General features: G+C 43.3%; 1 protein-coding gene across 1 annotated transcript in view; it reads right to left on the bottom strand.

Moving 5' to 3' along the window:
* The window catches only part of FER1L6 (fer-1 like family member 6), a 178839-nt gene extending 156574 nt beyond the window's left edge, over positions 1–22265 (bottom strand). Inside the window, exon 1 of the mRNA XM_077167599.1 lies at positions 22169–22265. Within this exon, the coding sequence (XP_077023714.1) occupies positions 22169–22191 (23 nt within the window). The 5' untranslated portion in view covers positions 22192–22265. The remainder of the gene's footprint in view (positions 1–22168) is intronic.
* Between the last annotated feature and the right edge of the window lie 1202 nt (positions 22266–23467).

The following is a 23467-nucleotide window of genomic DNA, read 5'->3' as shown; positions in this document are numbered from 1 at the left end:
ACCTTCCCATCAACCTGGGTGAAACTTCCTTAGAAGATTCTTCCGTTCAATTTCCCTTCCTTCCCCCCTCCCCACAGATGTCAGACCAGCGATGTCTGAAGGTGCCCCTTCCCTTCCCCACCTCCCTCTTTATCCTTCCCAGGCATGTCTCCCAATCAATCTCCCACAGCTGCTTTTTTGGAGGATCCCACCTAACACAGAACTCAAATCCAGGTCTCGTGATTCACAAACAAGCGTGCCACTGATAAAGAGGTTCCATTTTGAAATACATTTGTAAAATGCTAGTTTAACCAGACTTAGATTTTCCAATATGCGATTGTGTAATAAGACTCTTCAAAAGTATGAGAAACTCAGAATGTGATGGTTGCCAAACTGATGAGGTGACAAAATCGTTTATTCAGTTCAATTACTCTCAGAATATTGTTTTAGTTTGTTTGTATGCTGTATGTTAGGGGTCACGTTTCATTCCTTTTCCATGTGAGTATCCCATTATTGCAGCACCATTTGTTGAAATTCTTTGTTTTTGTTTTGCTTGTTTGTTTTGTTTTGGGGGAAGTGCATGGACTGGACCTCGATCCCGGGTCTCCTGCATGGCAGGCAAGAATTCTACCACTGAACTTCCCTTGCAGCCCAGAACATTGTGTTTTAAACAAAACACAATTTGAGAAACCTGCTAAGCCCCACCCTCCTTGCTTCTAGCACACATTTATCCTTTCATGGCATTGCTCAAGAGTCCTAAAACTGACAGTTTGATATTCTCTTCTCTTGCCACACTCAAATGGATGTGCTATTGAGCAGTGAAATTGCCCAAAAAATATGGCGGAGAGAACAAGTGAAGCAGACCACTCTTAAACAGTGTCAGCTTTCTTCTAAGGACAGGAAAGTAATTATCTTTTACATTAAAGCTTTGTTCCTATGTTTAGTAAATGGGATACTTTTCAACATTTAAAAATATGGGTCATCTTCAAGAAATGGCAAAGTAAGTAAGACATTTAAACGCAAGAAATTGATTCTAACTTGTCTACATGTTTTAATGCTGGATCTATTATTGGTAGCAGTACAGGGTGAGTTAATATTAAAATGATCCCAATGAATATCAAAAGTCAGCGACTATATTCAACTCGTGTTCTTGATTCAACACCTGAATGAAAAGGGAAAAATTCCCATGATATAGATTGTTCTGAAAATGTAGAATTTTTTGAAAATATTTTGGAGATTCAAAAACTCAGCCTGTTTAAGGTGTCATGGGGAAAAAAAGTTCCCCGTACCAAAGAGGTGTTCTTTGTGCAAACACAGTTAGGGGAGAAACATCTGGAATAGCAAAAAAGGGTCACTTTAGGGGCAGGAGACCTCAAACGAGTCTGTGTGGGACTCAGTATCCTTGCATGCCCTGGGTTTCCTTTCTTCTGTGTCCTGGAGACATGCAGTAATGAAAAGAAAGTCTTCTTGGTAAGGTGGAGGGGGGGTTAATTGTTTTTCACTCACTGTACAAAAAGCACTTAACAGGTACTTTACAAATCTTGTGCAAATCGAAATGACCTTCATTATCCGGAAGATGTTTAGTCCTACTTACCCATTTCTTTTTAGATGAAGACATGGAGGACTCAAGCAAAAAAGTTACTTGCACAAGATCACAGAGATTACAAGTGACATTTCATAGTATTCCTTAGTACTATGTGTGATTCTGTCAGCTGCAATCTCTTGGTTGTAGAATTATCCTTTTTTTTCTCTCTCTCTCTCTCTCTCCTGGACTTCTCTGTACATTGCAATGTTTCAGTGAGGAATTTTAATTAGTTTAACATCTGAAAAAAATATTTTTTTCTAAGACAGAAAAAGAAGTAGAGCAAATTTATTGCCACTAAGTATTTGTTGAAAAGCAGACATATCAATCTTGTATTACCAACTGATTGTCTATATTAGGCCACAAGTAGAAACAAAAGAACTAGAAAAAATAAAGTTCCTTTCTTAAAGCTGCTAATATTGTAGAAATGTTAGAAATATAAAGTTACCGACCAGGGAAAAACAAAGTTATAATTATTATGGTAGATGTGAATGGTCTCCTGTCTCCTTCCCAAACTGCACCATGTTTGGCATCTTCTACTCGTCCCTGCACCGCCCAGGGTAATGGGGGAGACCAGGCTTAGATGCTGGGGGCCCTCCTGGCCCCCCTCAGGTGTTCTGGTGCCATGTGCCCCCCCACCTTGGCCCACAGGCCAAGCAGCAACATGGCGGGCAGCCTGGTGTGACAGCTGTGCTCAGCACTGGTGACCGCATCTGGTGGATGAAAGAATTCAAATTCAGCTGAGAACCTGGTTGCAGGGGCCAAAGAGGAAACACCACACAGAGAAAGGTGGCCTGCGGAGGTCCCGAGAAAGAGATAGCAGCAGGGCTGTCATCAACAGAAGCCACGGGGTAGAGAAGGAGTAGAAAGGAGTGTATCGGTGGCAGTGGAGGCCACGGAGACAGAGACAGAGTGGCTGGGTCTCCCGAGGGAGCAGGCAATAAGGAGTCTAGGGGAGCCTGGTTTACAGGGGGCCCTGGGACAGTTGGGCCTCGGGAGCAGGTGTGAATCCTGAACAACCTTCCTGAGCTGTTCTGAGCGAGGCTCCCATTCCTGAGAGGCTTCGCTGAGGTTCCTGCTTCTCCACGAGGCAGTCCCAGAACAGGTGCCCCAGGCAAAAATAGTGATGATAATAATAATAATGGTGATTATTTAGCTGAGCACTTATGCCAGGAACTGTGACCAACACCTTTATATTCATTATCTCATTTCATCATCAAAACAAATCTATAAGGTAGATGCTGTTATTCCTATTTTACAGATGAGGCAACAGACACACAAAGAGTTTAAGTGACTGGTTCAACCAGTCTGCAGATGGTGGAGCCACAAGTTGACCCCCAAAACCTTTGCTCTAACTTCACTGCCTCGTTATCACACATTCAATGTATCCCTAGTACAAACTTCCACTGCTTGAGGTCTCTTGCATGTTATTCTGCTCTGGGAGAGCTAAAGCAAACCAACCAACCGTCAAAAAGCAAAACCAACTAACAACACTGAACTGCACAAGGAAATCATCAACACACCTGGCTATAGGACAGACCTCTTTCTAGAAAGTAGAGTCATACTGTACAAGGTCTAGGATAAACAGTCCATTCTCATTCAACTATTGTTGTGCAGTGTTAAGTGGATGATTTAGATTCTTATCAACTGAGAATTCATCAAAAAGCCAATGCCATCACCATCACCCTTGATTTTCTCTCAAACACGCTGAAAGCTCTTAGAGGACAGAGACAAGATATATTATATTCCATTTTTTTTCTCAGCATCCCATCCAGTATAGGCATCAATAAATATTTTATAGCAGGTGCTACAAAATTTTAAGTACAGAATGTACATGGGAGAAAGCCTAGCAATTAATCCAGTTCCTTCACTTTGCCAATAAACCGAGGGCCAGACTGCAAAAAATGGCCAATGCTTAGGTCACGCAGATCAATGATCAAACTTGGAAACCAAGATCACTCCTTCTCAATCTCAATGTCCATGGTAACAGGAAGCAGATGGTGCATGGGAATTAATAGCACTGGTAAAACTATTCTATCCACTGATTTTAATTCTTGCTTCATGAAAAATATTAGGAGAGCAGCAAACCAATTATACAAGTATCTGTCTAATTTATACTGAGTTTAATGTCTTCTGCCTTTATATCTATAATGGTGAGAATGTACAATAAAAAGGCTCCAACGAAAGGAAAATGGAGATATTGGGGTTTAAAATCCCTTGTACTGTGCCAATGAAAACTAGAAAAAATTCTTCAAAGCAGAGATTCCTAAGGTCAAGGATTTCTGGATGGTTTGTTTTTTGCTGGGCAAGTACCCCTTGAGCAACTGTCCAATGCCAACTGAGTGTATGGAAAATAGGTAAATATGCCTGTATATTAGGATGGGAAGAACAAACCACCTCTTAGTCAGAGGTGACCATTAATCTCAGGGATCTAGGCTTGTACTCAATTGAATGCCAACAGGAGAAGATTGCCCCCCTACTCAGGGGGCAAGTTCAATGGGAGGCTGGCTGTTGGGGAAGAAGGGAAGAGCAGTGGCTTCCTTTTCCCACCATCTGGTGTCCTAATTTTTTACCTTCACTTTTCAAGGCCCTTTAGTGTATTTACTGAGTTAACTGAAATGCTGTCCTCTGAACTGAGGAAGTGTTTTGACATTTTAGATAGAAGGTAATTGCAGCCTGATCTTTGTAATAAGCAGTGGTGATTTTCCTAAGGCACAATAAGGGTACTGTGACATCTTGTTTACTTGAATTCAACCACTAGTTTTTAAGAGGGTGCCTATTAATAAAATAAGCCACATAATGTTCAAGCCTAAGAAAGTCAGCTTCCAGGGTATAGTCTGTGGTTGAATCTTTTCCTTGCCCATGACAGACATGACTAATCTATCTCACCTTCAAAAACTTCTGAATCAATTTCCCAGAGAGCCACCACCAATTGATAAGGACTTACATTCATTTGCTTTCCAGATCAGAGACATGTCCCATCCCATTCTGTAGCCCCTTCTTATACCTGCCCATTGTTGGTTAAAATCATGATCCTATTGCAAGACTCTTAATTTCTAAAATAACATTTGCTAATGTTCACTCTATCCTAATTTTCTATGCCAATGAAATAGACTAATCCAACTAAATAAATATTTGTAACACTATTCCATTCATTAAAAAAGCCAACATGCTAAAATAGAAGCAAAACTTCATTGGCACAGTACAAGGGATTTTAAACCCCAATATCTCCATTTTCCTTTTGTTGGAGCCTTTTTATTGTGCATTCTCATCGTTATAGATATAAAGGCAGAAGACACTAAACTCAGTATAAATCAGACAGATACTTGTATAATTGGTTTGCTGCTCTCCTAATATTTTTCATGAAGCAAGAATTAAAATCAGTGGATAAAATAGTTTTACCAGAGCTATTAATTCCCATGCACCATCTGCTTCCTGTTACCATGGACACGTGCCAGGGAGTGTTCAAGACAACGGAAGGAGAGCCTGCACCTGAGAAAGCCCATCACGTCTGCCTGTCACCAGCACTGGGGCTGGCAGTCTATCACGGGCGACAGTGACTTTTACGTGGCCCATTTCTGGGAGCTTCAGTGATCAAAGGGGCCAGTCCAGAATCTGCTGTTTTTGTCAAAGTTCAATACAGTGAACTAACTTGAGCATGGATTCCCACCTTCCCATTTTTTTCTGACATTGTAATCATAAGAAGTCATATATTGAGCTCAACTCCTCTTATAATAGATCTAGATTATCTTATTATGCCAGAAAGTAAGGAAGCGGTCTAACTCTGGTGAGGGTATATCAAGAGTGGTTCCCTCTTGCATAATATGAGACAATTTGAGTATCAAAATAAGCAATGACCAGGACAGATTACAGCACATTAAGTTAATAATTCTTCAGCCTATATTGATTCTTAAAAAGGTAGAGTTGTGAAAGGGGAGGAAAAGGGAAAATCACCATTCTACAAACTCTATAGTAGGCTAAAACCATTGAATGAAAAATTGTTCAGGAGCGACCTGGGGCACATCACCTAATCAAACGACCAAACTCATCAACAGTAATGAGCCAACTGTCTCCTCAACTGAAGCCCTGAATTCATGTCACTTATGTGGTTCTCAGGGGAAATATAAGCCAAGCAAGCAGGAACCAACCAAACAAACAAAAATAAGTTTAATTAAGAAGAAATAATAAAAAAATATAAATTGAGAAAAATTCTGCAAAATAACTAGCTTTGACTCCTTTAAAAAGTCAATTTCATTGAAGACAAAAATGAAAACCAAAAAATCTAAGGAACTGTACATTATTAAAGGACACTAGAGACAACCTGACTAAATGCAATGTGCCATCCTCATTTGGCTCCTAAAGCAAACTTTTTTAATAGCCATAAAGGACATTGTTAGAACAACTGAAATCAGAACATGCATCGTATGTCAGATAATAGCATTGCATCAGCAGTATTGATAGTCTTGCTTCCATTTCCTGAGCAATGAGTGTACTGGGATCGAGTATGAGAAGGCCTTGCTCTCAGGGCTCAGTGACTAATGAATTATTTGGTGGCTGTGTGTCATGATGCCTGTGACTAACTCCAGTCATTAGGGGGAAAAGTGTACAGAGAAACAGAGATGAACAAATGGCAAAGTATTACCAACTACCATATGAGAGTACAAACGTCTATAAATTTTTATTTTATTGTCCTTGAAATTTTTGGTAGATCTGAAACTTTTCAAAATAAAAAGTATGGAGAAAAATTGCAAACAAGAAGTGAGAAAAGTGGTTTTATTTGGACAGGAGTGGGGGTGGGTGTCAAAGTGCTAGCAATTTCTTAATTCTGAGGTCTGAGTGGTATTTATGTGATTTCATTTTGTAATAATTTATTGAGCTGTTCTTTTTTGTTTTATGCACTTTTCCATATTATATTATTCAATAAAACTCAATGTAAAAATATTCCCTTATTCAATCACCTTCCCAATGTTTGACATCCCCCCTTTTCACCACCAACACAGACACTCACATGTACACACTCAAGCAGATATGATATGATATTACAGAGTCATCAAAATACAGGGGAGGGAGCCGGTTTCTCCAAGGAAGTGGCAATTTGCCAGGCATTGAAGAATAAGAATTTTGGCAAGAGGAGGAGTTTCCAACCAGTTTGGAACACTGTGTTTACGGGATCCTGGTTGCACTGGGACTTCCCTTGGTGATGGGTGGATGCTCCTTTTCCCTCTGGAGAAGCAATGCCCTGATGGAGATGAGCAGGAGGGACATCGTTTCCCTCAAGCAGAGTCTGAAGTTCAGAGAAGTTGAACGACTTCTGCAAAGTAAAGCCATTAGCGGCCAAACGAGGGACAAGACTCAGCCACACTCTGCTTCGTCTGATAGTTGGCTGACTCTCTGCTCAAAAGAGTACACCACCTTTGGTCTGGTTTCAGTCTGCAAAGTTTGGAGGGCAGGAGTCATACCATGTCATTGTAGCCTCACACCAATGAGCATAACGTCTTGCAAATGTTCAGTGAACGTGGTTAATAGACCCCAACCCACTGATCTTACAGAAAAAAATAAGGGATGGACATCCAATGAAGCTGTAAGTTGCACAGGTTCCTATGATATTTGTTGAAGATCTAACACTAGAAACCAGTTCTCCTTTCTCCTGGTTCAAGCTTCTTTTCCTTACATCACTGCTTTCCCAATTCTGTTATTTGAATGCCATGGCCCAAGTTCACCAGGGCTACTGTGATAATTAACACACAACGGATTGGTTTAAACAGGAATTTTTCGACTCACAGTTATGAGGTTAGCAGAAGTCCAAAATTGAGTCATCAGCAAGGGAATGCTTTCTCCCCAAATTGTCTCCACATCTCACTTACCAGACAGGTCTTTCCTGGGTGGCCCCCTGCAGCGGGTTTGATGTTGACAGAGGGATCTGTGAAGTCTCTGAACCCGGATTCTGCCCTACTGACTGCCCTTTATCTCTGTGACCCAAGGGCACTTATTTTCTCACCACAGGTGTGTACACAGTAAGAGAATTTCAGTGGAACTGAGAGAGGTGCAGGTATACTAATCCCAGAGCAGACTTGCCACAGTAAACACCCCTCCTCGATCCCACGAAGGGGGAGTAGAAGAGAGAGAGAGCTGAAACACACACATGGCCTCCTGAGAACTTCCTAGGAAGGAGCTCAGGCTGGGATGAGACGCATCCCCTGACCCTGCAAAGTCTTAGTGGGGCTTTCAGCGTGGTTGACCTTGTCCATCAGAGGAGAACTTCCTAGGATGCTTCCACACCTCCAGACTCACCACTGCGTGTTGGCGCATCATTTTCCCCATGGTGCCATGAAAGGTATGAGAAAGACTCCTTGAGGGAAATGAGCCTGGGGACAAGAGCAGCAGAGCTCCAGCGGGGGCCAGGTGGGGAGTCAGCTGCTCCACCCTCTGGCTGAGTGGTCCCCTCCCACCTCAGCCTCGAGGCTGAGGCCCAGGCCAGGCCTCCCCATCGGCAGGTTTACTCATGACCTCTAGTCTAGGATGCCGGAGGCCCTTCTCAAATAATTAAAACCAGGACGATGAACAGCCATCTTTACGTGCTGAGTTAAATCTCATGACATGCCAGGCACTGTGCCAAGTGCTCTTCACGCACCATCGCATTTTGTCCTACAGCAACCCCTGAAATAGGAACTAGTGTCATCCCTATTTTAACCAGAAGAAAACCGAGGCGGCCTCCAGAGGTGAGATCACTTCTCTGGGACCACTCAGAAAGGACATGGTGGAAAGGGAATTTAAACCCAAGCAGACCCTCTCAGAGTACATGAGATTTGTCACTGCGCTTTCTAGGCACGTCCCAGCTCTGGTGGGGCTCTCCCTCTAGTGCCGCTGCTCCATGCCCAGCCCCAGTGAACAGCTCCTTCCTCTGCCCTCCACTTCCCTGAGTATTACTATTCACACTGTATATTACTCCTCTCTCTCTCTCCCCCTCCCTGTCTCCCTCTTACCTTCTTCCTTCCCTCCCTGCTTTCCTCTCTTTCTCAACCTCTCTCTCTCTCTCTCCTTTCTCTGTATACAGAGAAAGACATATTATAAAGAGGGCTCCAGATACACTAATCCCCTAAATTACATATGTTCCATTTATACAATATATTAATGTAGGCTAAATAAACATCACTGTGAGTTCATTTATTCAAAAGTACAAATTTAAGTATCTTTGTAGGTGCCACGGACACATGAGACAGAAAATAAAAATCAGAGAGGAGGGGGTGTGGTTATAAAAGTACAAAAGTGGAACACAAGGGATCCCTGAGGTAATGGAACTATTTTGTATCTTGACTACAGTGAAGGATACAAAACCTTAAATATTTGATAAAATTGCACACAATCAATTGCACACATACACACAAATGAGTATAAGTAAAGCTTGGGAAAGCTGAATAGGACCCGTGCATTGTAACCACGTCAATATTCTGGTTGTGATGTTGTGTTATGGTTTGGCGAGTTGTTGCCACTGGGAGAAGCTGAATGAAGAGTGACAGGTCCCTCTGCATCACTTATTACAACTGTATGTGAATTACACCTCAGTGCAAATTTCAATTAAAAAAGAAAGCAAGCAAGCAATGCTATCCGGTAAATATTAATACACAAGGCACAGGCTTGGAGATAGGAACCACACAGCTGTGTATGAGCCTGTCTTGCCCACTAGATTGTATAAAAAGGACCTCCCCTTTTACAGTGCCACAGCCCAGGGGAAAAGTGCCGAAGTGGTAGGGTTTCCTTTCTCTCTCCTCTTCCTTTCCCCTTTCTCTCTCTCTAGTTGTCACAGTTTGGGACACTGTCCCTGCATCTCTTCCGTCAAGGGCAGCTCTCAGCATGAGGTTTCCAATCAAGTTACAAATGACAGAGAGCAGCCTTGGGGAATGGAGTTGCAGGGTAGTAGAAAGACCACCAGACCCCACCTCATCTTAGGCATCCCTGTTAGTAAAGGCAAAAAAAAAGTAATATTTTGACATCTATTTCTCAGGATTCACTTGAGCTCTGGGCTGTAAGGGGGGTTGGTCCCCTGGAAAGAATATGGGAACCAGAGCAGAATTGAATTGGAGTCTCAGTTTTACAGCTTAACTGGCTGTGTGACTGAGGATGAATCACTTAATCTTTCCGATTTTTGGTGTCTTCAAAAAGTTATGAAACCTTTTATCCGTCGTCACGTGTCTGTGAAAGCGCTTTCAGCTCCAGAGCACCAAACAAAAGCAGAACTAGCCCTGACTTGTTCACTGCTGGCCCCTAACACCGTGCATGCACATGGACCGGGGTAGGCACACAACCACGCTCAGCACCTCGCACACTGAGGATCTAGAAGTGCCCAAGACCTTTATCCAGGTCTTCTTCGTGGCTCATCTTTTAATGCCCAGGAGATCCCTCTCCCAAGGCTATTGACGAGTTCCAAATTCACAGCCATTCATATATCTGCATTAAGTCACCCTCCATTTCCCTGAGAATCACCCCCATCTGGGTGTGCACCACTCTCTCATGATCGCTGCTCCCAGCAACTAATCAGTTTAAATAAATGATGACCCCTGGAAGGATGGCCTGGCAGGCAGTCTCGTTCTATGGATATCTTTCAACAAGCGAAAGGAGGCACATAGGAAAGAAACCCATTTCCTGGTCATTGTTCCCATATGCCAGCTATTTCAGTTAGGTTTCTTTGTTGCAAAGAAAACCCTTCTAGGTAGATCAAGTAGAGAATGAATGCATTCAAGGATAGGAGGCAAGTGACAGATTTTTGGAGACCCAGAGAATCAGGTGTGACGACTACAGAGCCAGGAGCTACCACGATCCATCCCCCAGACGGCCCCAGGGCAGACTTCACCTTTGTACACAGACAGGGAACCTCTGCACTGCCCTCTAGGAAGCAGGCTATCTGACCCCCTCCCCATACACATCAGGATAGTTCTGTTTTGCACCTGCCTATTTGTGTTACTAGCTTTTACCCAATTGGTGAAGCCTGGGTCGCGTGCCAACATCCTAGCTGCAAGGAAAGGTGGAAAAGTATGTTTCTGGCTTTTATCTTGGGAATAATATACAAATTGGAAAGGGTATGTAAAGGTGAAAAGCAACCAAAAAGCAATGTAAACTTCCAACTTCAGTAAACTACCACCTTGCAGTATTAGTTCATTTAAGTATCATGTTTGCTCCAAGAAAAAGTCAATATATAATTCATCTATGTTGTTTATGTATGCAAACATAAACACTCATTAAAATTTTGCAGTGATAATAGGATGACAAAGTTTTTTTCAAATTTCTCTATAATTTATAGCATAATGTAACCCTTTGATAGAGAAATTAATATTCTTATGTAGCCCTTAGAATAATTTGTACCAATTTTATTAGTAAAGCCAGCCGTTATTCATGAGACACACACTGCTTCCATTTCTAGAAAAAAATCGGTAGAGAGAAATCATCAGACAACTTTAGAAACACTGTGATCAATAGAGGTATAGGATGGCAGTCAGTAAAGCTTCATAAAGAACACATCTCATCAAACCGATCTAATTCAGCTCTCTAAGCAAGACAAGGGTAGAACATGGAAAAGAAGCAATAGATGTAAACCATTTTTATTTTGGCAGGGTTTGGGATTGTCCCATGAACAATGCCAGTATCAACTAAGATAGCATCAGCCAGCCCATCCAGCTATTAACCAAAAGTACAACTTTTGAGAAAAGCATTAAAGTAAGATTTCTACTAAGATAAATAGTGCTTCCACAAAAGCCAAAGCTAAGATTTTCAAAGTTTAGTATATGCCTTATTATCAATGTACAATAAACTGAAAATCCAATTTAATAAATGAAAATTGGGCTGCCCCTTAAATTTTTTCATAAAGAAGCATGACCCCATCAATGAGTCATTGTCACTCAAAGGTCACAGAGTTTTCCCAAAGGGTTAGCAGAGGCTCTACGGTTGCTGAATGGTTTCATTAGAGACCTGGAAAACAGGAAGAATAGTTTTTTTCTTTAAGCCTCTTACCTCACCCAACAACAGGATTCATTATGAGAATGATTTGCCCGACCATTTCAATCAAACCATCAGTTTGAATAATTTTTTTTTACTCAAAATGAGATTGATTTTTTTTTTGAGATTGACTTTTGATGCTTCTTAAGCTGCCTGGCTCATTGCCATTTCAAACTAGACTCTTCAGACCTCGCCTTCTTCACTGTCTGTCATCTACCACCCATCTAGGCAAATTACACAACTTCTCCGGATTCCAGCTTTCCACCAGTAAAATAGGGTCAATATTGGCACCTGTCTCATAGGATATCATGAGTATTAAGTTAACCCATGTAAAGTCTTACAGTAGTGCCTGGTCCATAACAAATGTTCAATAAATATTCTATATTATGGGCTCACATTTTTTATCCAAAGTCTTTGGAGCTCAATGCATTATGGAATTTTTTCTGATTTTAGAAAGGGAGAGAGTAATAATTAATCTCCCATTAAGGTCTAGAATAGCACCCCACAATCAAATGTAGTAATATTTCTACAGCAAAATATGTGAACATTCACAATTAGCAGGGAAAAGAAACATTGGCTCATGTCAGGATCCAAAGAGTTTATACAAAACTTAGAAAACTTTCAGTCTTCAGAGCTGTCTGGATTTAGGAATTGTGAACAATGGATTGTGAGCCTGTGTTGCAGCCGTTCACAGTTTACTTTCTGTACCATTTACCACATTTCACATGCATTCTACTCCCTGCAGTCCTCCAGAGCTCCTGAGCCTTCTGGTCCATCATTGCATTGTTGGCTTACAGCCTTAGCCTACCAGTCAGTGAGACGTCCCTCCTCAACTCCAACAGTAACTCACGTCCTGCCCCATCTAGCCCCTCTTTCCATGATGACCAGCTCTGGTCGCCAGCTCGATGTTCCCCAGAAGCACACTTTGGTCCCCATGAACAAGGACAGACCATCTGGCCGCGTGAATGGGATGGGTCAGCTATTCCCAGCACATAGGGACATAACTATTGTCCCAGAATGCAGAGAAAAGCAGGTTGTCTAGATGACCAAACAGAATCATAACAGCAAAGAGGGAAGTATAGGTGCCTGCAGTACCTAGCAGCTTTTCTTGCTCAGAGTTCCTCATCTGAACTTCAGAACACAGAAAATAAATTGCAAGGCTCTTTTCTCAATTCTCTCAGAGGCTGTACATAATGGCACCATTCTTGATGAGTAGAAGAGAAAACGCATTTCTTACAATGCATGTTTCTGAGCATTAGGACTTAATCGTCCCATGGAACCATGGCTGAGAATGACACGGGGGTGGGCGGGTCATGATTAATTGAATATTTTGACTAATTGAATGGTTTCACTTCAACTTAAATTCAGGTTTCCTCCTCTGTAAAATGGGGGTGATGATAGTATGTACCTCACAGGGTAGTTGGGAGGATTACGTGAAATGACCTGTGGGCAGGGCCGAGCACGGGACCCAGGACATAGTAATATTCCATAAAAGTCGGCTGCTGTGATTGGTGTCAATGCCATCATCATCATCACACCTAAATTACTGATTTTAAAGAGTACAAAATAGTAAATTTGGTTGATCACAATTCACCCTTTTCTGAGCGTTCAGGAGTATTTTCAGCATGTGGTCATTTCTTGGGGAAGCAGCAGAGTACTAAGCTGAATGATGTGAAATTGTCAAATGGCAGTTTCACTTGGCTCAACTGAGTAAATGGAGAAAGCTCAGTCATCAAACCAAATGGCTCCTGGTTATCTCCATCTGTAGGTGACATTGAGTAAGTTGCTTCACCTCTCTGGCCCTCAGTTTCTTCCCGTGGGAAACGGGGTTAGTTTCCCTTCCCTTCAGGATCATTGCTGGAATACCCATCTTCATCAGGGAGTGTCATGGCCCAGTGGCTGGTGCTTTCCTACCCAGACATTTTCTCTCCTTTTGCTTTTGATTCCTGGGATAACAAAACATCTGCTTGGGCCTCTGGTTCAGATCATTTTCCCTCTGTGACCATGCTGCGTATTGCATCTTAGGGCAGAAATGAACTGAGCAGGAATTCCTCCATGGGACAGAGACAGAGGTGGCCACACTAAGAGCAGAGGCTACAAGACAGAATTGTGGGAGATTCCGTAACGCTCAGCTCTTACGGTTTGGAAACAAGGGCCAGGCAATGGGTTTAATGGAAAGGAGTCTTTGGATTAGTGAGTCTCAGTTCAAATTCCAGCTCCACTGCTTATTAGGTACAAAGTGTTCGTCCAGTTCCATTAATATCTAGCCCTGTGAGAGTCAATGATCTCAAATTCAAAAGTCTAAGGTGTACCATCAACTTACAGATCGTAGAGCACACTACCGCACTACTTGGATATGTTATAAGACACAACCCAAGTTCAGCGGATGGACCAAAATGTGCGCCTTGATATCAAGACACATCTCAATTTCTCTTGGCAGTGGGGAATGGAATGGAGGAGGGGCCAAAAGGAAAGGATTTCCAGGCTGGTAGCGCTTTCCAGACCCTGTGTCTCTGTTCCATTTCCTTTGGCACCAGGAGGACGAGCTGTCTCTGCCCCCCCCCCCCGCCCCCATCCCCACCTGTCACACCCTGGGTTCTCCTCTGGGTCCCGGGCTCAAACATTCTAGTCCCCTCACCAAGGGCCGCTAACCCCCAGCGCAAAGGCTAGGCTCCGCCAGTATTCAGAGAGCCTAAAGGTGCTTCCGAGCAGGTTTAGGCCAAAGCATGGCCCACCTGCAGCACTTGGGGCAACCTGAGGATCCTTTCCTCAGTTTGAGGGTTTCCTCTTTCTTCTGGGCCCATCAAGCACAGCTGCCCTCCTGTGACTCAGACAGAAACCTGGCCTTATCCTTCCAGCCACAGAGGCTGCCTTCTGTCATGCCTAACACAGGTCTACTGCCCCCGGTTGGCAGCCCCCACTGAGAGATGGAAGCCAGAAGCTTCCTACAGCTGCTAGCTGCAGGTGATGTAAAGTGAGCCGCCAGCCATTGTGCACAGGTGGCAACTGCTAGGAGCAGGGCCAAGGAGCTGGCGGGTGCACAGGATGGGCAGAGAGAGGAACTAGTCTATTTTGGGTCAGCTATGAAAAAGCTTCCATGCCAGAGAGCTGGAAGGACCAGATTTGAGGGATTTATGTAAAAAACAACTCCTGACTTTACCCAGAAGTCAAGCAAAGAGAGGGAAATAAACTGGCCAGACGGTTTTTCATGACTCAGGTCTTCCTTATTCTGCTGCCTGGCCCAGCTCATCTTGTCAGAAATGGAGACACTGAGGCTCAAAGAGATGAATTGACTTGCCCAAGGTCAGAGCAAATCAACAGCATATCGCAAGAGGCTTGGTTGTGGGCTCACCTTTCAAGTCTCAGCCCAAGGTTTACCTTGGGCTTCATCATCCCCAGTTGGGTCTGACCTACTCCTCTGTGCCCATGGCTCCGGATACACCCAAGTCTTGTATTTGGTCGACCTGCCTGGTTCTTCTACAAGGGTACAGCCCCTTAGAGCAGACACCAGGCCTCTTCTGTTCAAAAAGAAATCAAACGTTCCCGGTGCCTGCCCATGTAAAAAAAAATAATAATAAAATAAAAACAGAACTACTATGGCTGAGAGATTTATAAGTGGAGTCCGGAGATTATTCCGGAGGTTACTCTTAGGAAAATATCAGCCAGATATCACAAGTTGCCAAAGTAGGCAAAGCCTCAAGCTACAATGTTCCTCAAAACCCTGAAGATGTCCACACACCAGAAACCATAAGATAACTCAGTAAACTATCTAACTTGAAGGACAATTGGAGTACCCCAAATACCCACCAACCACAAACAACTTAGCTAATCTTCTCTCTTTAAAAACCCTTGCCAGGAAATGCCAAGACAAGGGGATGATTTGGGTTGTTACTTGAATCTGGTCTCCCCAAATTGCAATTCTAAAACCCCAAATAAATACCATTGTTGCCTTGCAGCTCAGTTTATTTCTTGGTTCCCGTTACATGGTGTCAGAAACAGGAGCCCGAATGACCACTGGCCTGACTCCGGAGTGGCCCTTAGGGTCAAGCATGGTACCCACGAGAGCCCCTCGTGCTCTGCTCTCTCCTGCTGGCCCCGGGGTTCCTGTCAGTGAGTCGCTCAGCTCCCAACCTCTCTCTTTTTTTGGTGGAGGTTCTGACCTTTCTTTGGGTGTCTTCTGGTAAAGGCATTTGAACTTTGAGTCTTTTGGTTTGGGCTGCCAACAGTAGTCCTTTTGTGTTTGCCCGTTTTGGTTTTCCTTGTCTGATGAGCGCTCGGATGGGACTTTAAAGACTCCCACTATGGTATTGAGCTATTTTCGGTGGAGGGATGTCTCCCTGATAATCTCTTCGACCTATGTTCTGACCATGAGCAATCAAATAATTATTTTGTTGGACACGGATAGGGCACTTATATGCTATTAGAGTGCAAGCCACCTTTTGATGGGACGTCTCGGCTGGAGGAGAACAAGACTCCTGTGAAAGGATGAGGTGGCAGAGACACCTGATCACATGTGGGACGACTAGCACACAGGTTGTCTACCAGGTACAACAAGAACCCCATGAAAGGCACATTGTAAAACATTCCCTTGTCCAAACCCAGACAATTCCTCTCAGGCTTAGGCTCTCAGACTACTCACAACCAGAACTAACTAACCGAAAGAAGAGGCTCCAATCCATCTAAGAACTGTCATGGTGCCACACCATGTAGCACACCAGCTGGTCTCATGTACAAAGATTATGGTTCTGCCTCATGTAAATTTTTATCCTGCTGGACCTGGCACTTAAGAGAAAATCTCAAATGACAATGGCCACAATGGTGATCTTTTGATATGACTAAATTTGTGCGCTCAGCTAGAAAACAGAGGCTCTAAAACTAAGCGCTCAGAATGGGATACCTAGTTTGATTGGTTCTTGGAAGGCTCCAAATGTATAACTAATTCTAAAATTGCCCTTCTTCAAGAAGCACATACTAAATTAACAAAGACTAACAGAGATTTGTCTAAGCAATTATCAAGCTTGAAAAATTATCCAGAACTCCTGACACTGGCTGTTCTAACCCCCCTTTAAGCCCCTCCTGCTCTCCTCCTCTATATCCAATCTTAGCTGAACTCCTCTTTTATGATTCCTTTGAATCGCTTATTTTCTTGCTCCCTTCAGAACTAAGGCAAATGAAGGAGGATCCGGGATTTCAACTGTTACACATGTTCCTGGACAAAGGCCGAATTGAGGGCAATAATTAAAGATTCCCCAAATCCTACCAAAGACCCAGCAGGTTTTACAAAAGGATTCAATCTTATCAGTCAGACTTATGAGCCTGGGTACTCAGATCTTTACCAATAAATTCACATGACTACTGCTGAAGGTCATGCTAAAAGCCGGATAGACAAAGCTCATTGGAAAGATCCCTTAAATGACTTTTCAAAACGAAGAGCTACTGAAAAAACTGAAGCATTTAAGCTAGCTAAGGAGCTTTATAAGGTCATAAGATCCGAAGATTTTCCCGAAATTACTGATTGGGGGGAAAATCCAACAATGTCCCCAGAAACCTAGTGAGCCCATATATGAATATTATAACAGGCTCAAAGAAACCTTTAAACAACTCTCAGGTCCTGACCATATTATGTATGAAACCCCTATCCTATTTAACTCTGGTTGTTAACAGCCTTTCAGAAGAAGTTAACATAGCTCTAAAATGGAAACAACTAACTTGGGCCACCATGGGACCTAATGATTGAGTCAATCTTACAGAGCAATTAGATTGTGCCTTTTAAAAGGCTGAGAAAAAGAAATCCTCCCAGGCAAAAATAGCACAAATACAATTAGCACCAACCATGAGTTTCCAATTATAGCAGCTAAACAAGCCCCCAGTGGACCTTCTTAAGCACCACGGCTCAGGGCTGGGACTTCAAATTACTGTAAACAACCTGGACATTGGGAAAGCGACTGCCCCCCAAAAAACAGCAGCGCACCCCCCCTCTACCTCCCCAAAGCTCTTTGCCCTCTAAGAGAGCAAGCAGCCTTTCAATGTGACCATTAGGGCTGCCCTGAGAAAAGGCAGAAGTTTTTCCAATTGGCTCTACCACGTTTTCAGGTGAAATGGATCTGATCATTGGAAACAAGTTTATACGGCTCTAATAGATCCAGGGGCCCCTTCTCTATCTTAAATCCCACCACCCTCATTAGCCCCCCTCCCCAGGCTGGAAAAACAGTTGAAGTGGTGGAAGTGTCCAACAGACCCATGACATCTTTAATTCCCTCCCCCAATTCCCTTATCAGTTAGGAGCTTTACAAGGCACTCATCAAATTCTATTGGCCGCCTCTGCCCCAATTCACTTTCTTACAAGGGATTTCCTTGGATTCCAAGGATGCGTATCTTTCTCCCAAAAGAGAGAAATTAATCTGGAATTCTTCGAATCAAGTTCAACAGACCAGCGTAAGGAAATAAATCCCATATGTATTCCGGTCCCATCAGTCACAGAAAGGAAATGTGGACAGCACCCTCTTTTAGTTAGTATTCCAACCCATTTATGGCCCTTCGCCTGCTTAGGTGGCTGCACTCCCTGCCTCTCCCCATCTCGGCCCTCAGGGCCACCGCCTAGCCCTTGGCAGAATCCACAGCATTCTAAATTTCCCTCCTGCCAAGACTGAGCATCAATTAAAAGGATTTTTAGGCCTTGTAGGATATTGTAGTTGGATTCCTAATTTTTCTTGGATGGCTAAACCTTTATATGCCTTGTTGACAGCTGAACGAATGGACCCCCTTATTTGGGATAAAGCTAGCCAAAATTCCTCTAAGGAAATGCAGCCAAGATCTTTCCTTCCATCTCTTGGAGCTGCAGACCCAGTCTAATCTCAGCTCTTCATTATAGCCCTATACAACATATGCTCAGAAGTCTCTGTCTCCTCCAGCCACTGGGGCATTGGGGCACTGGGGCAGACCCCAGCTGTGAGCATTGGCTGCACCTGCAGGAGCTTGGCAAGGAGGCTCCCGCTCAGTTGAAGGCTCTGCAGCTCCTAGACATTTAGCACGTCTAGGACCATTAGCACATCCCCTAGATATTCCTACTTTACCTAAAGAGTCACTGCAAAGCAAGTGCTCACTGCCAGGAAGCCCAGCCTGGACCAGTAAAGGAAATACTGAAGTCCAGAGGATGAGAAGAACCACATGGCCCCAGGTGTGGGAGACAATCTCCAAGGACCAATTCCCCCTTCTACTCTGCCTTATGACCCAACAAGACTGACCTCAGCACCCCACACTGTCTCACAGCCCAGGGCTCGGTGCTGCTGCAATTTGGGGGTTCCCTCCCTGGCATCCCGAGGGCTTCCTGCTCATTCTTTAAGACCAAGCTCCACTGTGTTCTCTCTGCCCGCTGGCGCTCTCCGTCCACCCAGCATCGTCTGTGCCGCCGGCTCCTTGAGCAGAGCTCCGTGGAGCACGTCCTGCTCTCAATTGTGGCTCCTCCTTGACCACAGGGTGTTCCCACTGGGATGAGACCTCTTGAGCTCAGGTGCCGGTGTAGTGATTATCACTGTATCCCATGCCTGGCACCGAAGGGCACTCAATTCAATATTTGTTGAATTGAAAAAAGCCAAGTCCCTCCCTCTGCCATTAGGTGGGACTCACCCCAGAGATACCCCAATGATGAGGAACCAAGCTATTATTAAGATCTTCAAAGCAAGATCATGTCACACTTTCCTGAAACTGCTTCCAGTGCCTGCTGACCCTTTCCACGCAACATCCATCTCTCTGCTAACTGCTCTCTGCACTGTTCTATGGCTGTGCCATGCTCTGTGCATACTGCTATACGACTTAGCCCCAGCTAAACCTCAAGCTCCCACAACGTCCACTTCTCTTATCCCTTAATGGCCCCTAAAACAAATATCAATTAAAATATTAAAAAACATTTGACTCAGACTTCTTATTTCTAGGAATTTATCCTAAAGTGTGATTGCATATGTGGGCAAAATTGAATACACGAGGATATTCATTATGGAATTATTACATTAGCCTAAGATGGGAAATAAATTAAATATTCATCAGCTCAAAACTACTTAATTAAAAAATGAATTATGTACTCATAATGAAATACTATGTGCTCATTAACAAAAGTAGTACAAGGATGTATTTATAGAATTTAAAGGTGCCTACCACATACGACCTAACACAAACATTGTTAGTTCAAGAAGAAAATGCAAGAAAAGGATTCTACATGCACAAAATCCTAAAACGCTGGGGTGAGAGAAACCATTGAGATCTTTCCCATACCTCCCAAACCTTCCTGAAGTTAAACAATTCTTTCCAGTCACCCACCTGATAATAGAGCCTTCAGTGTATGTTAATAATGTTCAGAGCAAAAATGGGTTACAGAGCAGAATACATACAATAATTTATGTAAAAACTGTATACCTACAGAGAAAGATATCTGAAGGGCTTGTTCATCAAAAAGATGAGTATTCATCTCTGGACAGTGGGATTTGGGATTGATTTTACTTTCATCTTTTTTTTTTCTGAATTGCTTACCTTTTTATAAAGATTACGGATTATTTTTATATTCAGTGAAAATGGGGGAAGTTTTTTGGGTTTGCAGGGAACAATGCTGGGTCCATGGGACACTCTCATCAAACTTAGATCAGAGAGCCCTCGGTGGGTTCAAGGTGGGAGCTAGTCACCTACTGCATGAAGTTATTTCATTATTTTAACAGCTACTCCAGCCATACAAGTGCCTGCTGGCTGGACGGCAGCCCTGCTAAAAACCCTCCGCAATGCCAAAGGGTTGCTACCCATGGGAGAAATTCTGCCTTCTCTCCACTCATGGCAGAGTCCTTACTCCAGGAACATTTATAATGCCACTTAAAATCTTCATCCTAATGACTCCAATTTGCATGAATAAATGAAATCAAATGCCATTATCCTTTTCTGAGCATTATCCCGAGGATGGCTTTGGCACAGGATCACAGCAGGAACGTGGAGGGAAAGAACAATATGCAATGAGGCAGAGAATGCGCTAACATCTCAGAAAATGCATAAAAGCAGTAGCACAGGAAACAGGTTCTTACCACAAATCCTACATTTCCCGAACACACATGTGTAGCCACATGCATCTTTGGTTTGGACACCACGGGAGATTCTCTTGATCTCCAGGAAGGCAGAGGGAGGCATCCACAAATGACTGTTCTGTAGAGTAGAAAGTTCTGAGAAAGCAAGAGCACCATGGGAATTCAGAGGAGGGAGAGTTTACTTCCACCAGAAGAAATCTAAGAAGCCTGCCTTGTCCTGGGTCTTCTATAGAAACAGGTAGCATGTACACTTGGGAAGGAAAGGAAATGTACCATCAGAGATCTGCACAGGCCAGCCTTGAGCAAATGTCATTGCCCAAGGCATTCATCAGCAACCATTCCTGTGCAAAACAGACACAGTATATGCTTTAGTGAACTACTTGTCATTCTCAAAACATCATGCTTTGGCCTCTCCAGACTTTACCCATGTTGTACCTTCTGCCTGGAACATTCTCCCCCATCCCAACTCCCACCCCCACATTGAGGAAGCTATTTCCCACGTATCCTTCAGGTCTCAGCTTGGAGGCCCTTTGTATCGGAAGTCTTCTTTGATACCGAAGGTGGACTAACTGTCCTTTCTGCCTGGGCCACCACAGTCCCTGAGCATACACCTCTAAAACACCCAAATCATAACCATCAATGTCCTTTTTCATCAACACCACTCAGCTGTAAGTGCTCTGTAAGAAGAATCCGGAATGATTCGTTTTTGTGGACACAGTGTGTAGTAAAATGCCTTACTCAATAAATGCTTAATAAACAATTGATTGACTCTCTTAAAAAATGATTCAGCAGCCCAGTCGCCAGTTGGGAACCCCAATCCTGTCCCCAACCTGAGCTGGTGATGTATACACCTAATTCCACCAAACCACTCTGCAAATGAAAAAATTCAAATGTGTCCAGACCCTTTTTATCCAGCCCCAGCCAAGATGAAAAACCAAGACTTGCTCCCAGTCTCCCAACTTGCTCTCCGCGGCCATCACAGTCACCAGGGGGCAGTTTTAACCCCGGGGAGCTGACCAAGCAGGTCTGGGGGTGAGGCCAAAAGACAGCAACCTGCCTAAGGGCCGGACACGCCTCGGCTCTCACTCAGACAATCAGAGAAGAGACTTTGAAGCAGGAGGAGAGAGCCAGAGGAAGAAAAATCACAGATGTAGGTTGGCTTTACAATTTTGTGCAGTTAAATAAGGAGAAACCCTGGTTTCAGACCAAAAAAAAAAAAAAAAAAAAACACTCTATATAGCCCAGTTAAAGGAATGAAAAGAAATCCAACTAAATGTGCCAAATAGTAACAGTGGTTATCTCTGATAATATTAGGAGTGATTTTTAAAAATCCTCATAGTTTCTATATTCTCCACAACAAATATTTATTTTTTCACCAGAAGAGGGAAAGCGTGCATGGCCAGGCCCAACCGTCCCTCCTATGCTATGAGCTTTCCCTGCTAAGCCTTATGTCCTCGTGCACCCTCGCAGCCTCCTGAAAGGAGACCCTGCTCCCCACTCCCAGCCCTTTGGCTCTGGCCATACCCAGAAGCCTTCCTGTAAGGAAAAGGAAATATGTTACTTGGCTTTGGATGGCTTCTCCATCTTTCTCTTCTTGGTATCTCCTCTGGACCTGGAACCAGCAAAATCCTGGCGTCTGGCTTTATCCAGAGCCTGGGCACAGGATTCCACCTCCCAGAGTCATCTGGTGGGAGAGGTTATCTCGGGGGTGTGGCTGAATCAACACGCACTGGAGAGCATGGCTGTTCTCAAGCATCATGTTTCCCAGGGCAATCAAAGTGCAAAAGCAAACTCTCTCATGAAAAGTGGATTCATCTGCCAGGTTTCTTAACTACTCCTGCCCAGTGGCATGTTTCTTCAGCTCCTTCAATAGATTTCAATAGAAACAAAGGCTAAATGCCTTCAAATTAAACTCATATTCCTTTAAGAATTACGTGATAAAGTTATGTAAACTCAAGGTAAACACACTAAGAGCTCTCAGTACTCCTAGAGCAGGGTTGACTAATAGAACTTTCTGCAGTGATGGAAATGTCTGATATCCATGCTGTCCAATATGGCAGCCATAAATACATGTGACTATTAAGCATTTGAAACATGGCCAGTGTGACTGAGTGAAATTTTATTTTATTTTATTTTATTTTCATTAATTTAAATTTACATAGCCATATGTGACTAGTGACTACAGTTTTGGACATTTCGATTTAGAATCCTAAAATGTTAGGTCTAGAAAAAACTCAATAAATCGTTTGGACCTGTGATTCTCAACTGAGCATTTGTGAGACCCATCTTAACACCAAAGACGCAGGCAGAGCTTTTGCCTATTAACAGAATGGGAGTAAGAACATCATAATGACCAAAATTAGTAGAACTTCAGTCACACTTATAATTGCATTTTAATTAAGAAAATCATAGTGACCAAAGTTAGTAAAAGTTAAATAACATTTAAATGCATTTTATTAATTACAAAGCACCCTCATACAAATACGCACTAGATGGGTACAAGACATTATTTTATTCAGTCTTCAGACTTGTCCAATGTATGGATTCCTAGGTTCCCCACCACTCTACACCCCAATCACCATTCCCAGGAGTGCAGAGCTCAATGTGGAAACCAATGGCTTAGCCCAACTCCTAGTTTTTGAGAGAATAAAGACACCAGAAAGGGAAGAGACTTGCCCATCCATGCAACTCATATACAGAGGAGCTGGCCTGGGAGCCAGACCAACACCCTTTTACTCTGCCTCCCTCCCCACCAAAAACAAACAAACAACAAAACAGCTAGAAACCCATGAGAGAGACAGCTAGCTCAAATCAAAAACACCTCTCTTTTACGTTCTCTCTCTTGGAAATTGCAAGGGAT

This window comes from Tamandua tetradactyla, chromosome 6 (assembly GCF_023851605.1).
Source record: "Tamandua tetradactyla isolate mTamTet1 chromosome 6, mTamTet1.pri, whole genome shotgun sequence".
In the NCBI taxonomy this organism is placed as follows: domain Eukaryota; kingdom Metazoa; phylum Chordata; class Mammalia; order Pilosa; family Myrmecophagidae; genus Tamandua; species Tamandua tetradactyla.
This window is presented reverse-complemented; position numbering and strand designations above follow the sequence as displayed.